Source organism: Sceloporus occidentalis, unplaced genomic scaffold (assembly GCF_023333645.1).
Source record: "Sceloporus occidentalis isolate IW3139 unplaced genomic scaffold, rSceOcc1.0.p SCAF_3, whole genome shotgun sequence".
Lineage (NCBI taxonomy): Eukaryota > Metazoa > Chordata > Lepidosauria > Squamata > Phrynosomatidae > Sceloporus > Sceloporus occidentalis.
Window position 1 is genome coordinate 38,726,974 of NW_028316983.1, and position 18,532 is coordinate 38,745,505.

The following is an 18,532-nucleotide window of genomic DNA, read 5'->3' on the forward strand; positions in this document are numbered from 1 at the left end:
ATCAGTGCCCAATGAGCATCAAGGCACATCATACACTGACGGCCCATCAATGTGCATCACACACGGAGGTAAAATAACATTTCAACCATCAGCCTCTATCTCCTTTCTTCCCACTCCCTGCCATGCTCACTTTATGACAGAATTAGCTCCATGAGATTTATCCCATAATTGATACATTTTTGGAGGGAGTCAAAGCATGCCAGCCAGCCAGCTTCAAAGATGTTTTGTTTCCTTGGCTTTTCCTTTCAGAGATTCCTTGGTTTTCACATGAGACAAAAAGGCCTAGTAGATACACTGAGGAGTCTAATGAGAGACAGAGTCCCACTAGCATTGCTGGTTTTGGTTTAGCAATTTGGGTTTCCCATTCGGCAATAGCAGACGGTCTGAAATAATCGACAGTAACAGAAAGCACAGAATTCACAGCAGGGACGAGATGGGGACTTGCAGCTTGCCCATGTAGCCACACAGTTAGGAGCAGGTGAAGGTCTTGCTTGGGGAGGCTTTTTCGGTTGAGCTTTTTTCTGATGAGAAAAAGACAAAAAGCTTTTTGAATCTTGGAAGTTTTTCAAATTTTACAAATAGATTGGTATTTTTTTGAGGGGAGGGAGGGAGGGAGATCGTTTATCATAATTTCTGTCCTTCTGCAGTCTTCCATTAAACCTCTTTTCTTTCCCATTCCACTAGTCCTGGCAGCTAACTAGCCCTACTTTTGTGCTCTCTTTCTCTTCCTGCTAGTTTGTTACCTAAGACATTCACCCATCCCAGACTAGATGCATCACACATCTCTTTCTCCATTCCAAGTTAGCCCTCTGGCTATAATTGTCAAACAGATCTATGTTCTGTCACATATGGTGAATCATGTTTGGGATTATATGCAAGTCAGTTAGGTTTTTAACTAAGAAGTAGATAGGCTAAATTCTGATCGCATATAAATTTTGCACTGTAATTATTTAAATCAGCAGTGGCACTCCCTCTGCTGGTCTTTCATTTATTTATTCATTTTATTGATTTTTAGCCTACTCATCAAAAAACTCCCAAGTTCATTTACCTAATACAACAACAACAAAAATAATGATGGGCCCAAACAGACAGACCAGAATAAAGCTGCTTCAGGTCACTTTGGTGGTATGCTGTTTAAATGACACACACATCTTAAGAGGCCAGAAGCTGCACCAAAGCTATGTTCCAGTCCATAGGCTTCTGGCCTCTTAGGACACATGCATAATTTAAATAGCATACATCCAAAGTGACCCAAAGCAGGTTTATTTTGGGCTATCTGTTCAGGCCCGATATAAGATATAGATAAAATCAGCTTACAAAAAGTGGTGTCCATAGCAAGATGGCTGCAAAAACCCAGAGATAAAACTCATATTTCAAATGCCTAGGCAATGAGTTGGAAATGACTTGAAGGCACACAACAACAAATTGTTAGTCATGCAAGCAAGAAAACATTCACACCTTACAAATATAGGGCTATTATTCCACTTTAACTGCCATGGTTCTGTCCTGGGATTTCAGTTTTTTGGGGGAAGACATTTAGAATTCTCAGCCAGAGCACTTCCATGTCACCTGACTGTGCACCCAAAGATGGTTTTTAAGGTAGAGTTGTCAGAGTGAAAACTAGAGACAGCTCCTATACCCTTAATAGTTATGTAGAACAGACAATGTCATTGGGTGTTGCTTTTCATGCAAACAGGTAGCAAACAACCCCTGCCTACAGGGGACAGGAGCCATATCTGGTTTTCACTGTTTCACTATATAAATAGATACTTCCTACAGACTTAACATATTATAACTATACTCCAATAATAATAATAATAATAATAATAATAATAATAATAATAAACCTTTATTTATAAAGCGCTGTAAATTTACACAGCGCTGTACATACAATCTTTTTAATTGGACAGTTCCCTGCCCTCGGGCTTACAATCTAGAAAAGTTATTCTTTCTCCTTCCACAAAACTTTAGGAATTTAGGAGGGATGTTTGTAGACATAAAATGGAGAATTCCTAGCTTCCACACGAAACTACAATTCTCATGATTCTTTGGGGAAAATCATGGCGCTTTACAGACCTCCCAAAAGGGCGGTCTGCCGCCGCCCATGTTTGCTGCGCGAAGGAGCCGCAGCAAAAAGAACCTGCAAAAAGCAGCTTCTTCTTGCAGTGCCGTTGTGACGTCACAAGGTGCCAATGGTGCCCTTGCGGCATCACAAGGGCGCTGAAACGTGCGGACGCTAGGTGTCCGTTATGTCAAAATGGCGGTGCCCATCTGTATAGGGTGCTGCCATTTTGACGCCCTCGTTACGTGCGAGGGGCAAGGCGCATCAGAAAGAGCCGCCCCTCGTGTGTAACGACAGCGCCCCATAGGGCCCGTCCCGAACGCGCTCATGAGAGTTAAGCTAATCTAGAAGTAATATATGCTGGTGGTATAGATATTCAGAACTAGTATGGTGTAGTGGTTTGAGTATTTGACTACAGCTCTGGAGATCAGAGTTCAATTCCCTGCTCAGCCATGGAAACCCACTGGGTGACCTTGGGTGAGTCACACACTCTCAGCCCCAGAAAACCCCATGACAGGGGCCTTAGGGTTGGCAGAGGTTGGAAACAACTTTAAGGCACACAGCAACAACAATATATATGCCCTATAAAGAACAGAAATGTAAAACTAGATGTCATGTGACTCATCATTGCCAAGGCCCTCAACTGTTCTAACTCTGCTAGCTTTTTGAGAACAACCACTTACCTTCATGGATTTCTTTTTCTCAGCCTCTTTCCTGCTTAGCTTCAGGGATGTTTTGGTTAAATCTTTAAAAAAAAAAGAAAGAAAAGAAAAGAAACAAGGAGATTCACGGAAACACTTTCATTTAATAAAAAAATTGTCACAGCTGCATCGACACACATATCTATCGGTAGCATGTAGTTTACTTCCAATATTTGAGCTTATCTAGACACCATAAGAGTTACGAAGTGGCTGGGTCAGTCCCTGGGATGGCACAGTGATAGGCAAGTGCTTAAATAACCACATGCCACTGCACTATGGAGTCACTGCCACAGTGCACCACGTCCTATGTCATTGCATCTTCTCAGAAGACCCGTCACAGCCTGTAAGGGTGGAAACTTGGCATCTGGCTATATCCATGTGGCCAGGCATACCCATGCAATGTCAAAGGCTATGATGGGGGTCTTCAGAGAAGACATGACAATGGAGGCAGGTAAGGGGTGCACAGGAAACTCCACGGCAAATATCAGGTCTTTTTGCCCCAGGCTAAGGGCCCTTTGGTTCAGGATCAGTCTGAAACCATCAGGCTGGTATCTAGACTTGCCAGTTCCAGCCTGGGGCTAGAACCTGTACAGGATGATGCCAGGCCAGCAGGAATCTGGGCCTTCTGCCCAATGTATACAGGCCTATAGATACACCTTTCCCCAATTCCTTTCCAGACCTGGAATATTGTGTCCAGTTCTGGGCACCACAATTCAAAAAGGATGTTGAGAAACTGGAGTGTGTCCAAAGGAGAGCGACTAAAATGGTGACGGGTCTGGAAGCCATGCCCTATGAGGAACGACTTAGGGAGCTGAAGATGTTTAGCCTGAAGAAGAGAAGGCTAAGAGGTGATATGATAGCCCTGTTTAAATATTTGAATGGATTTCATATTGAGGAGGGAGCAAGCTTGTTTTCTATTGCTCCAGAGAACAGGACCCAGAACAATGGATGCAAGCTCCAGGAGAAGAGATTCCATCTAAACATTAGGAGGAACTTCCTGACAGTAAGGGCTGTTCGACAGTGGTGAAGTCTCCTTCTTTGGAGGTCTTTAAGCAGAGGCTGGATTGCCATCTGTTGGGTATGCTTTGATTGTGATTTCTTGCATGGCAGGGGGTTGCTTGTTCATCATTTGGGGATATAATTGAAAAAGCCTGTGAAAAGATACTTCATATTTCCCTATCAGTGCTGATTTCAGCACTTCCACAAACATTTGTTCTTTCCTTGCACATTATTATGTTCCCAATTGCATCTGCAGCTTCTCCTTCTTCTATGCCTTCAACTGCAACTTGATTTGCTTCACATGCTCTTCATAACAATGATCATCTAACACAGAATAAACCTTTCTGTCTAATCCTGACAAATAATCAGCGCTGACACTGAAGTGTCTTTTCACAGCCCTTTTCAATTTCATCCCACAGTCATTCCCCATTTGTTTTCTATATATTCTCACTTCTAATATCAGTAAACTCATATTTATGCCTCCTTGCTCATATGAGTTATGTATTCTTTTTTTTTTTACACATACACATGCTTGCATAGGAGGTCATCAATATGTGTAGCCTTTTATAAATTGCATCCTTTGGCCTAATTTCAATTGACCACCTTTAGATTTTGGGCAAGAGCAATCTGTTTCCTTCATGACTGCCTGCTGAGCATGAAGGAAAGGGTGGGGAAGAGAAGGGAATGTCAGAAAGAGAGGGGGAAAGGATGGCCTTGTCTAAAGTTGGCTTTGGCCCTGGTGGCAAGCAGTCTCTGAAAGACTGCCTCCAAAGAAAAGTGTGTGTAGATGTGCATGCACGTCCACATTTAGTTGCATATTTGGGTGTACATTCAGTTGTTCAACACTGCCATTCAACACAAGGGTTCTGTAGCACAATCAGTCTACAACTCTACATGGGGAGGTAAACATACACAACCCAAAAGATCTTAGTGACTGTCCTCTTTCTGCTTTATCAAACCTTGGCTTCAATCCTACATTCTCTTGGTGCAGTGAAAATATCAGCATGCAAACCTATACTGTGCTGAGCCATATGCCCTCCATCCAACTTACTGATAACTTTCTGAAGTTGTCCATGTAGGAATATTTGGTATCTATATTAGGTGGAGTGCAGCAGGGCTAATGCAACATTATTGTTGTTGAATTCAAAGATATAGCTGTGTTAGGAGATTCCCTAGATCAAGGGAAGTAATAGTGCCACTCTATTCTGCTTTGGTCAGGCCCCACCTGGAATACTGTGTCCAGTTCTGTTTCCAATTAAAAAAGGACATTGAGAAACTGGAGCGTGTCCAAAGGAGGGCGACTAAAGTGGTGAAAGGTCTGGAAACCATGCCCTGTGAGGAACGACATAATAATAATAATAATAATTTGTTTTATTTATATACCGCTATTCCAAAGATCATAGCGGTGAACAGCAAGTAAGCTAATTAGCAAGTAAGCTAATTTGCCCCCAACAGTCTGTGTACTCATTTTAGCGACCTCGGAAGGATGCAAGCCTGAGTCGAGCTTGGGCCCTTTTGCTGGTCTTGAACTTGCAACCTTGTGGTTTTGAGTGAATGGCTGCAGTACAGGCATTTAACCACTGCGCCACCAGGGCTCCTGGGGAGTTGGGGATGTTTAGCCTGGAGAAGAGAAGGTTAAGAGGTGATATGATACCCCTATTTAAATATTTGAAGGGATGTCATGTTGAGGAGGGAGCAAGCTTGTTTTCTGCTGCTCCAGAGACTAGAACACGGAACAATGGATGCAAGCTCCAGGAAAAGAGATTCCACCTCAACATTAGGAGGAACTTCCTGACAGTGAGGGCTGTTCGACAGTGGAACAAACTCCCTCGGAGTGTAGTGGAGTCTCCTTCCTTAGAGGTCTTCAAACAGAGGCTGGATGGCCATCTGTCGGGGATGCTTTGATTGTGATTTCTTGCATGGCAGGGGGTTGGACTGGATGGCCCTAGTGGTCTCTTCCAACTCTACGATTCTATGATTCTATGATTCTATACTGCATTGTCAAATAACCTGACAGCTCCCTAATGGGATGTAGCCAGTTTACGGGATGCAGGCAGGTATTATCACGTGTAATTTGCCATCACTGCCGCTGGATGGCTGCATCCCAGATCCCAGCCGCTCTTCAGAGGCTGCTTTTTGAAGCCAGGAACTTTCCAATTTTGAAAAGCTGCCTCTGAAGCATGCCTGGGACCCCAGATGCCACTGAGATGTAGCCCCCTGGTGGCAGTGGCAGCAAATTACATGTAATAATACCTGCCTGCATTCCACAACTTGGCTGCATCCCGATAGGAAGCAGTCAATGCGATAATCTCTTTACTCTGTAGAATCTGTATGTAGAGAGTTCTTGTAGCACCTTTGAGATCAACTGAAAGAAAGAAGTTGGAAGCATGAGCTTTCATAGACTTAGGTCTACTTCCTCAGTTGCATTTGGTGGAGATGTTGTTATTGTTGTTATTTTATTTACTTATATCATGGCTTTGTCCCAACAAGGAACTCAAGGCATCTAACAGCAATTTACAGTACAATTTAAAAACAATACTAAAGTAGTAAAGTAGAAATATAAAATTTAAAAAAAAACCAATTACTCAATTTAAAAGTTAAAACAATTACACATTAAGATATTAAAATGCTTTACAAATGATACACAAGCCTTGATCTGACTCACAGCATTTAAAAACCCATCCTTCATCAGTTTAAAAAGCCTGATGGCACACAAATGTTTTAGCTGCGGCTGAAAGGAGATCAGGAATGGGGCTATCTGGGCCACTCTAGGTAGAGAGTTCCAGAGCGTGGGAGCAGCCACCGAGAAGGCCCTCTCTCCTTCTCACCAAACAATCCTGAGAGTCTGGTGGTTTAGAGAGAAGTGCCTCTCTGGACAATCTCAATATTTTAGTGGGCTCAGAAAGGAAGGTGTGGTCCTTCAAATAACCTGGCCCCAAGCCACAGAGTACTATATAGGTCAAAACCAGCACTCTCAATTGTGTTCAGAAACAGACTGGCAGCCAATGGTAGAAACAGGATAAATGATTTTGGGTACTCTTGTAAGCTAAAGAAAATGGGGAGGGGGTGTTCTTTCAGTAAATCTATCTCAGGATAATAAAGGAGACAGACAAAAGAAGCTGACCAATACTTTGTTAGAAGATCCCTAAAATCTGGCTCTCATGTGTGGGTGTAAGCTAGCATCCATTGCTGGGGTTGGAGCCTCATGGATGCTCCTTCCCAAACAAAGCAAAACAAATAGACTAACTCTTGAGAGAAGATGGAAGTGATATCTGTGGGTAAGATGGAAACAAGATGCTTGAATACACACACCAATGAAAGATACAGAGGGGTGAAACAAAAGGGCAGACATTATCTAGACTGTCCTCTCAGAAATTTCTTTCTACAAGTGTTGATTCCTCTTTGTTTCCAACAGTCCTAGACACTATTCAGTGAGCTCTGCAGTGAGTTGGCAAGCTTGGAGAAGCATCTGTCTGTGTCTCCACAGTCAGACACAAAATGATCACAGGATGTTGCTGGATCTCAGCACTGATGTCATCATTTCATATCTGGTTATAAAGATGCAGACACTGCTCCAAGCTGCCTGCTTACTGTAATTCATGGAATGGCTGGATGGAGTGGCTTATCAGTAAGGTGGATGGCCTTTGGGCACTGTGGAGAAACAGAATACCAGTACCCTGTAGTGCCTGCGAAAGGACATCCACACTCGTAAGGGAAACTTCCATGTATGGATACCACTAACAGAATTCTAGTCCTTGTGTTGCAAGACTAGGAATGTCAACATTCTAAAAAATTACAGACAATGAATATTTTTGGAAAAACTATCTTTAGTTTTCTCCTTACATTTTTGTCCTTTTGTCCTATTGTCCTTTAATTTTTTGAAAGTGAATTTTATTGCTGGATCTAAAAAATATCAATTAGGGATGGAGTGTGGTAATATACCATCTATCAAATCTCCAAGAAAAAACAACTCTGTACAATTGATAATTGCCTGTTAACTTTGCTTGTTAACCCACATGGGTAACTCTGAAATCCTCCCTCCCCAATTTCACTATCGGAGAACCCAGTTTCAGGAGGCAGGGTATCAACTGAAATGTATTCATTTGTGATAATTATTTTTCTTCTTCACACTTGGAACATTAGGAGGGCCTTGGCCTTCTACTTGGACATAACTGCGGGTTTGAGCCGTTCCGAGAGACTGTTCCAGTGTTACTCGGAACCAAAAAAGGGACTGCCCGTATTGGCGCAGAGGCTTTCTAAATGGGTGGCTGGTACCATCCACCTCTGCTATGAACTGCTGGGCAGACCTCTCCCTGCCAGGGTACGGTCGCATGCAACTAGGATGGTAGCAACATCCTCTGCTTTTTTGACTGGGGTTCCTTTGGAGGATGTCTGCAAAGCTGCTGTCTGGTCCCAGCCAATGATCTTTATCAAACATTACAGACTGGATACTAGGGCCAGACAAGATGCAGCGTTTGGTAAAGCAGTGTTGGTCTCTGGGTTGAACTAAAATGTGTATTACAAATGCCACATTATGTTGATGGTTTGATTTAAACTCAGGGAATGTTGATGCTGCTATTGATGTTTTAAGGTTACACTGGACCCAAAGGGTCTTAGTTCTGGGTTCCATGTTCCATTGTTATGTCCTTTGGACTGCACTGTTGGTGGCTGTCTGCTTACAGGAGTTGCAGCTCCTATTCTGTTGCCAAGAAATGATTGACAATGACTGACAACGATTGTGGTTGAAAATTTTTATTGTTGATAATAAACCACATTTGCTTTAGCCTATCTGGTATCAGGACACTCCCTCCGCCGCTTACTTAAGCTTGTCAGTCTAAACCCATTTGTATGATTCGCAGAGACCACGAAGAAGAAGGACAGGTTGCTTACCTGTAACAGTATTTCTTTGAGTGGTCATCTGCGAATACATACAAATCCCGCCCATCCTCCCCTCAGTGTCCTGCTCTTGATTGGCTCATTCTTCGCTCACGCAGCGTAAAAAGTTGGAACTGAGGAAAGAGCGGGAAAGCAGAGGCCTTATAAAGGGTGGGCGGGGTTACCGCCAAAAAGTTGCCATAAGTTGCAAAGTCTACTTTGCCCAGTGATTCCAGAAGTATCTGAGCAGCACTGTGCAGGCGCAGTAAAACCCATTTGTATGTATTTGCAGATGACCACTCGAAGAAATACTGTTACAGGTAAGCAACCTGTCCTTATACTGGCCTTCAATTACATTTCCAGGGAAGTTTAATTATAAGCATGTCATATCTAACAATATCCTGGTTCAGGAGCAATACACTAAAAACCTGTTTCTCATTGAACTATAAACTCTGATATTGCATTTTTGCAATATTCTGTGATTTATTCCCAAATATTTAGAAGGACTGAGAAGTCTTGGCTGAACTGTACTATGAGGTAATATCACCTTCAGATTATTATAAGTACCATATTTTGTTTGAATGCTGAACTTTTCTGAGATCAAATTTTCATTAGTTTCAGTTTGATTCAATTAGTTATTTCTGAACAGATGGCTAATAACAAATGTGTTCATATTAATCCCAGCATGGCTATAAAGTATCTTTATAAAAATTAGCCTTGATGTTTTGATTGACTCATTTCAATACTCTGGGATGTTCAAGTTCATATGGGTTCAGTTTGAATAGCCCAGGAAATTATCCCATTGCTTCAATGCTTCTTTTTTTATAGTTGACTTTGGCTGCAAATGCAAAGATAGGTATAGGACGTGTCCAGATCTAAACTTACATTTACAGAATATAGGCATCTGATTTGAGAAATTAAAATTAGCCAGTTTTGATAGGTGGTCCTTTCTACCTCTGCATGTCCCAAATGGTTAGAATGGACAGAATCTAGTTGATGCCTTATACCAGCATAGATACTGCTTCAAAGTGCTTGTGTTTTTTAGGATGTAGCACAAGGCCTTGTGCAAGTGGTATTATGCTAGCTGAACCATTGCACAAGTGACTGCTGTTTCTAGGATATTTCACAGGGCAGTCCTTGGCAGAGACATCTAGGTTGCTGGGTTTCAGGGTCTTGCTCTGGGTCTCCACAGCTTGGAAGGGAGGAGGGGTTCAAATTCCACACTTTTTGCTCAGGGCAAGACTCAAGGGCTATGAGCAGATTTTTAGCTGGAGAAGCTTTATGTCTGGCATGTGTCTGTTTCTCTCCTCTCCTCTCCTCTCCCTTCCTTCCCCCTTTCCTCTGTAAAAAAAGATTCTGTGCTCTCCTAGTATAACTGTATAATGTATAATTTGTACATTATAATTAATTTCACTTTCCAATTCTTTGTTTTAATTTGGGGCAATTTATATGGTATTTTTAAAAATTTTACTATTAAAATAAATGTTTCTCATCCAGTTTCCCTATATCGGTCAGTCTGAGAAGGAATAACCCTCTCACTTCACCTTGATCTGGGAACAGTTGCATTTAGGTCTTAATTTCCAAACAGGAAAATATGTTAAGTGTATGTGTCTTTACATTTGAATGACAAGTTGTGAGCAACTGTGGTTGCTGCATAATGCTTAATGACATTGCCAGGACCTGCCCTCATGGCATCACTAAGGGACTATCCATTGCTCTAATGTTTTGGACTACACATCTGAAACCTGGGAAGATCCTGACCTGGCAACCCTATAACAAATAACACAAACCTGATTATACCAGACAACTTTTTGTGCAGCAATGCATGCATGACTCTGTGAAAACAATGGCAGGATGGCATTAATTATTAGGTTCGTATAAACTGCTATTTCTGCTATAGTTCAATATCTATATATTTATATATCTATAGCAGAAGTAACATTTTATATGGAATTAATAATTAATGTAGTCATGTCATTACACACACGCATGCACACATTAATCTGTGAGGAAACTTCCTTGCTCCCTGTCCTTGGTACCTTTAAAAATCTTCCACAGTTTATCATATAGAGCCAGTATCCTTATTATACAGGGCCTAAACACTATGAAGGCACCAGATCTCATTTGATCTTGAAAGCTAAACAGGGTCAGCCCTAGTTAGTACTTCGGTGGGAGACTGACAATGGGTCCCAGGTGCTGTAGGTTATATTTCAGAGGAAGGAACTGCAAAATCACCCCTGAATATTCCTTGCCTGAGAAAAACCTATGAAATCCATGGGGTTGCCATAAATTGATGAGTACTTGAAGGCACACCTACACCTGCAAACATCTTTTTAAATAAGAGATCATATGAAGCAATGCCACTGCTCCTATTACTGATCCACACATACCAGTAAAATACAAAGCAACCAACAATGCGAAAAGTGGAACAATAGAAAAGAAATGCAACAATAACCTAATAATATATTTCACTTCAGTCTCTTCTTGTGACAGATATGAAAGCGGGACAGGAGATGTTGGACATTACCTCCAGTGGGGAAGGGGGAACCCTGGGGCTTCTGGAGAGAGGCTCACCTTTGGGTGTGAGCATCCACAGGTTGGCCTACCTCTGACAGGCTATTGGGTTCAGCCCACAGATCAACTAATTATGGGAAGCATTGCCCAATGCTACCAGACACCTATTGCTTACTGTCCTGCTTGGGGTATGGAACCTGAAGTTCCCAGCATCCTCTCCCTCCTTTAGATGTTAATTGATTAGGATGTGATTGTATTCAGTTGTAGATGATGTTTTGATAGATGATTGTAGGTGATGTTAAAGTTGTGGCCTTGCCACTTAACCCATAACTGTGCCTGGTCCTTTCAGTTCTGTAGCTAAGTGGGAACGAGGGAACAATTCAGTCAACAAGCATAATTCATTGCTCATCTGCATGAAACCAAAAAGCCCCTGCAGTGCAAATATTTTAATAAATAAGGAGATAGTACCTCCTTCCCCAAATTTATACTGATGGTGGGCAACTTTTCAGATCTTTTATAACTGCAACTAATATAATCCCTCACCACTGTCTATGCCCATTAGGGCTAATGGGAGTAGTATGTCAAAACTGTCTTGAGGAACACAATTGTACATCAATGATTTGCATTCAATTATGTATGTATGTATGTATGTACGTATGTATGTATTTCTATCCTGCTTTTCCCCCATATAGGGACTCAAAGCATCTTACAACAATTTTTTAAAAAATGTTAAAAGTGCCAAGATATAAAAGGTAAAACACAAATAAACAATTGGGGATAATTAAAATCAGGTGAAAACATATATAATTTAAATACACACCCACACCCACCAGCACAATGATTAGCAATATCCAGTGCATTGTGTAATATGGACCTTATATAATCACTCATCAAATGTCCATTGGAATAGAAATATACATGGATTTTTTTATACACGGATTCAAGCATCAATGGTTTGAAAATGTTCAAAAACAGTATATATTTCAAATATCAAACCTTTTTTATAAGGGACACCATTTTGCTATGTCATTATATTTAATGGGACTTGAGCATCCATGGATTTTGTTATCCACGGGGGATCTTGGAACCAAACCCCAGCGTATAATAAGGGGCCACTATATTTGCCAGTCTAACTTCTCTTGTAAGAGAGTTCTAGAGCCTGGGGGCCATTGAAAAGACCCTGTCCTGTGTTCCAACCAGATGTACCTGTGAGGGAGGTGGGACAGATGGGCTTCCCATCAGATTTCCAAGCATAGATTGGTTCGTAAAGGACAATGTGGTCCTTCAAATAACCTGGACCTGAGACATACAGGGCTTTAAATGTCATAACCAGCACTTTGAATTATGCCCAAAAACAGATATGCAGCCAGTGGAGCTGTTGCAACAAAGGAGTTGTGTGCTCCTTGTAGCCAGCATTCATTAGTAATAAGGCTGCAGCTGTTTGGACCAGTTGAATTTTCCAAACCTCTTCCAAGACAGCCCCACATAGATTGCATTACAGTAATCCAACCAGGATGTAACTAAAGCATGTGTCACTGTGGGCAGATCTGATGTCCCAAGGAATGGGAGCAGTTGACGTACAAACTTTAAACTGTGAAAATGCATTCCTAGCCACCACTGAAACCTACATTTCCAGACTCAGAGCTAAATCCAGGAGCACTCCCAAACTGTAAACCTGCATCTTCAGAAGGATTGTAACCTTACCCAGCACAAGTGGAATCCCTATTCACTGATTTACCTTTTGACTGACCAGGAGCCTCTCTGTCCACCTCTGGATTAAGTTTCAATTTATTTTTCCTCATCCAGTACATTACTGATTATAGGCACTGGTTTAGGACCAAAACAGCTTCCTTGGCTTCTGACAGAAAGGAGTAAATAGAGTTGGGTGTCATCCACATACTAATGGCACTGAACCCCAAGATTCCAGACAACTTCTCCCAGTGGTTTTATGTATATGTTTGATAGCATGGGGGACAGAACTGAATCCCAAGGGACCCCACAGGTCAGTGGCCAAGGTGTTGAACAGGAGTCCCCCAGCACCACCTTCTGGGGTTGCCCCTCCAGGAAATAATGGAGCCACTGTAGAACAGAGCTCCCAAGTTCCATCCCAGGAAGGCAACCCAGAAAGAAACCATATTCATGGTATCAAAACCTGCTGAAAGGTCCAGCAGAATCAACAGGGACACACTCCCAGTATAGGTCATCCACCAAAGTAACCTCAGCCATCTCTGTCTCATAACCAGGCCTGAAAACAGATTGAAATGGATCTAGATAATCCATTTCATCCAGAAACCCATAGAACTGAGAGGCCAGCAGATTCTCCAGAACCTTGCCTAAAAATGGAATGCTACAGACCAGTGGTGTCCTTAGTGTCTGTGTCACCTAGTGTGGGTGCTTGGGATCATGAGTGTGTGTATGTGGGGGAGCACCAGCTCCCAAATATCCACCGAAATGCCAGATGGGGGGGGGGGGGACAGATGAACAAGTGAGGAACAGGAGAAGGCATGAGGAGTGTGTGCACACTTGCCTTTCCTTCCCAGGCAAGCCAGCCAAGGCAGCAGGCAAGGCAGGAGTGAAGTGTACACTCTTGACTGTCTTTCCCCGGCGCCTTGGCTGGCTCAGGCAGGCTAGCCAAGGCAGTGGGGCAGACAGGAGTGAAGTGTATGTGCTTGCCTCTTCTCCCTCAGTGCCCTGGCTGGCTTGGGCAAGCCAGCCAAGGCAATAGGAAAGGTGAGAGGGGTGCATGTGCACTTGCTCCTTTTCCCCTCATGCCTTGGCTGGTTTTGGTGAGCAAGTCAAGGCAAGGGGAAAGGAGGAGTGAGTGCACATGCTTCCCTTCCTCCTTCCCTGCTGGGCTTGCTTGGCTAAGAGTGCCAGGGCATCAAGGGAGGGGTATGTGCTCATCTCTCTTTTCTCTGCCATCTTGGCTCCCCCGAAAGCCCAGGCAGCAGAGAAGAAGTAGTGGGCCCTGGAAGCAGCACTCTCCCCCCATGCAGTGGGAGGGGACCGACCAGGTATCACTCCTTCTCTGAGTTATCACCTGGTGTGGGCCATATCCCCTGCACCTTTCTATGTTTCCATTGTTAGACAATTATCCAGCATCATGGAATCCAAGGATGACTGTTTTAGTAATGGTTTTATAATAGCCTTCTTCAGGCAAGGTGAGACTCTGCTTGCTGTAGCAAGGCAGTAACCACTCTCTGTACCCAATCAGCTAATCCCTCTGTAGCTTTTTTAACACAAAAGGTGGCTCTCACTTCTTTATTCAACATATTAGATAGGACATTAAAATTACAGCCCTAAAGTCCATTGTGAAGGTTTCCCAGTGCTGTTGCATACTGTGAATGTCTCTCTCCATGAGCAAGAGAGAGAGGTATGGTGCAGACAGCAGCCAAAAATAGGGCCTCCTTGATATATGGAACCAAAACTGAAGGAGCATATTATCCCAAGACTCTCTAGCCAGTGTATTCCCAACCCTCCTCTCAAACCTGTTTCCTTACCATGAGTTAAAACAGAATGTTAAAACAGAAAGGTGTTGTGAGGGGAGAAGAGATCATTCCAACAATTCATATTTCAGATGGCTTGAGCAAGAAAGGTTGGTCATACTTTCAATGTGACATCTGTTAGATGAGTACAGGCAAAGGAGAGTGTGTGGTATATGGGTCACAGGATGCAAGGCTTTTTGTTCTTTTTATATAGCCATTCCTCCTATTACCTTTTGATTTGAACATATACTGTTTTCAACTGGAGTCATTTTAAATATATAAATATTTCTGTTGAAACAATGGCTTTGGCTGGAAGTGGTATAAAATGAATCACTATTGCCATAATGAAACAATTAATTTACTATGGAAATTTTAAGGATTCTGTTGTGAAACTTTCTGCTGAAATTTAAAACTCATGTTGAATAAGAGAAACTGTTTCCATTGGTAAATCTGTATCGAGCTTTCCTGAAGTCTCTTCCAAGTTGGCCACTTAGGGCAGAATTAGAATGGGCATATATAAGAGGAAGAGGCAGCTAGTGCGTTTATCATTAGGGAGGTGGCAAATCTACTCGTGCTTTTCTTGTTACAGCTGCTCCATGTTGAATGATGCCAAACCTCTGGCCCATGATTGAGAGAGGTTCTGTTTAACTTGGAGAATCAGGAGGAGTAGCAAAAAAATCAAAAGCAGATTCGCTGATACAGGGATGGCTCCACTGCTTGGATGCTATAGCTCTCTATCTCTATTTCCCTGCTTATCCTCATCTCAGTACAAAATAATACATTTGTAGTGTCATTACAGTCTGAGGACTTTATCACATAATGCTGACAGAGTGGAATGAAAGCAGGATAGCAACATCTGTAGCTAAACCTTATCACACAATGCTGTGTCTGTCCTGCAGCTGCTTTGTCTTTAATACTTTTCACTGATGGACAAACCCATCAATGCCTCCTTTTCACTGATGGACAAAACCCATCAATGCCTCCCAGTTATGATGTTTTTCCACTATTGATTCATGTGTGATAAATTCCTCCCACTGCAGTTCCGATATGTAGGCAGTCACATGGTGTGAGTTGATGCGATTATGCTATTATTACCACCCATGTTCAGGGTTATAAGTATGGCCCAGTCACTGTTACATTGATATTCTGGCAATTCCCAAAGATATGGTCAGTTTTTCTGCTGCAGCCAGTAGCTGCTGCTTCATGAGGATGGTTCAAAAGAAGGACTCAGAATGGACCAGGACGCCTCTCCTGAACACAAGGGTAATTCTGCACATATCTCTATGTTTACAAATGGTTCATCCTAACTTGAATGCAGGTTACTGTAATTGGCTAAATATTGAGAAATAGTAGCAGGCTCATATCTCTCTAATTGAGAACAGTGCCTGAACATTTTCCCTTGTAGCTTGAGTTATATAAGGACTAAAACCTTTTTTTTTAAAAAGTGAAAATTGAGAATCTGGGATGATGAGGGTTACAACCCTCTTATGTGTGTGTATGTGCCTTCAAGCTACTTGTCGACTTACGGTGATCACATGAATTTCAGCCAGACAGCATGGTGAGCACTGGACTATGATGCTAGATCTCAGGGTTCAATTCCCTGTTCAGCCATGGAACCCACTGGATGATCTTAGGTAAGTCACACACTCTCAGCCCTAGAAAACCCAGTGATAGATTCACTTTAGCGTTGCCATAAGACAGAAATGACCTGATAGTTCACAACAATAACTGCAACAACAACAACATTCATCTCTTGAACTGGGAGAAGAAACTGTGGCAAGGAATACTTAGAGGTGAGTTTTCCAATTCCTTCCTCTGAAATACAGTCGGCCCTTCTTATACACGGATTTTTTATACACGGATTCCAGCATACATGGTTTGAAAATGTTCCAACAAAGTATAAATTTACCTTGATATTCCATTTTTTAAAAGGGACATCATTTTGCTATGTCATTATATTTAATAGGACTTGAGCATACATGGATTTTGTTATACACGGGGGATCTTGGAACCAAACCCCAGCGTATAACAAGGGTCCACTGTATAGCCTACAGCACTTGGTATTCATTGGTAGCCTCCCACTGAAGTACTGACCAGGTTGATTCTCTTTAGCTTCCAAAATCAAATGGGATCAGGTCCTTTTAAGGCATCTGACCATGCTGCCACTTCTGTTTGAAGGACTAGATTTCAACAGATTTATTTTCTTACTGACCTACTATGGAGATGGGTGGAAGATCCGGGAACTTGATTTTGTTATTATTTACCGCAGGGATGTCTGTGTCCTGCTTTTCCTCAAATATCATGTAGGAATAGGTGGCTGTAAGCAAAATGCAGCAGAAAAGAAAGCCAGGGAAAATGTTCCTATATTCCATTCTGGTGGGGAAAAAAAAAGAAAAATATGTCTTAATAACTATTCACAGTTAACCAAGAAAGGTGGCGGGCAATGCATATGAACTGGAATTAGGCAAGAATCTTCCAGCCTGACTCCTTCCCTTCCCTTCTAACTCATCACTCTCTCACTACAATGGAGAACAGTATGTAAGTTACACAGCTCACAAAAGACCCCATAAAACTGCTGGATTCATTTCCCCGTTTTTTATTTTTTTTATTTTTTAAAAAAGACCAACCTTTTCTTGCTCTGTCCTGTGTGTAATAAATCCAGCCACTTACATCAGTATGAGGTCAAAGAAGGAAAGGCTGCTGGGTGAAAGAAGAGAATTATTATTACAATGAAAAATGGCAGTTCTTTTATACTGGCTAAGCTAGTGAAATGTTCCTGCAAAGCTTTCCAGAACAAAAGTAAACCCAACACAAATCCACTTTTGACACCAAGATTAGTTTTACTATATTTCTGCATGGTACTTGATGGGGGGGGGACCGCCATATATTTGGACCATCTATTCCGGCCCTCAGTCATCTTAGTTTGGATTAGTATGCAAAGGGATCTTGTAGCACCTTTGAGATTATTTCTGTTTTGGACCTAGTTCATCAACTGCTTTGGACACCTTCCCAAACAACTTTAGATTTCTGTGATTTTTTGCTTTAGAACGCAAATTTATGAACTAAATGTGATTAACATTCCATTTTTATGCAAGTTCATCTTATCTTAGCAACTTCAGGAGGGGGGATTGCTGATTTTTTTCTTGTCTGCAGGGAACTTGGTGTGAAACAATTTTTAAGGATTGTGGGTTCAATTAAACATTTGTTTCATTCAAATGAAAGGCTAAATCATCAGCATCACTCTGGGCCACATGAAGAAAAATTCCCAGGGAGCTATAAAGCATCTCATGGAACTTTTCATACTTGAACCTGTCTGACAGATACTAATCTAAGACCTTTCTGAAGCTGTTGCCACATTGCAGAACTAATGCTATTTCACACTGCTTTAACTGCCATTGCTCAATGCTATGGAATGCTGGGATTTGTAGTTTTGTGAGATATTTAGCATTCTCTGCCAGAGCATTCTGGTGCCTCAACACACTACAAATCCCAGGGCTCCATAGGATACAGCCCAGACAGTTAAAGCACTGCCAACCTCCATTGTTTCTGCAGTGTGGCAGCAGTCTAACTGAGCATTTTCTTCCTCCCAGAGGCCAATCAGTTATCACTGTGGGAAGCCCAAAAGCAGGCAATGGGGGCAACATCTTTCTCTTGCTGAGGTTTTTCAGCAACTGAGATTTAGAGGCATGCTTCTGTGGATGTCTCTGTTTTCCCTGGGTGGCAACTAGCATCCAGAGACAAGGCCTTTCCTACAATGTTAGTCTTGTGGAACATCCTCCTTGAGTGTCTTAAACTAATTCCACCAATATTAGATTTTGGATAGCAAGCTAAATCTGCTTTGGCTATCAAAGCCTTTTGCAACAGACACGATAGTCTCTTTAGGACTGGATCCAGAT

General features: G+C 42.1%; 1 protein-coding gene across 1 annotated transcript; it reads right to left on the reverse strand.

The window, feature by feature from the left end:
- Positions 1-344: 344 nt before the first annotated feature.
- On the reverse strand, positions 345-17,008 carry ASIP (agouti signaling protein). Its single transcript, XM_089514075.1, has 3 exons — positions 16,849-17,008; positions 2,746-2,807; positions 345-521 (listed from the first exon to the last, which is right to left on the reverse strand). The coding sequence occupies exons 1-3, from the start codon at positions 17,006-17,008 to the stop codon at positions 345-347; spliced, it is 399 nt and encodes a 132-aa protein (XP_089370201.1).
- Positions 17,009-18,532: the final 1,524 nt, after the last annotated feature.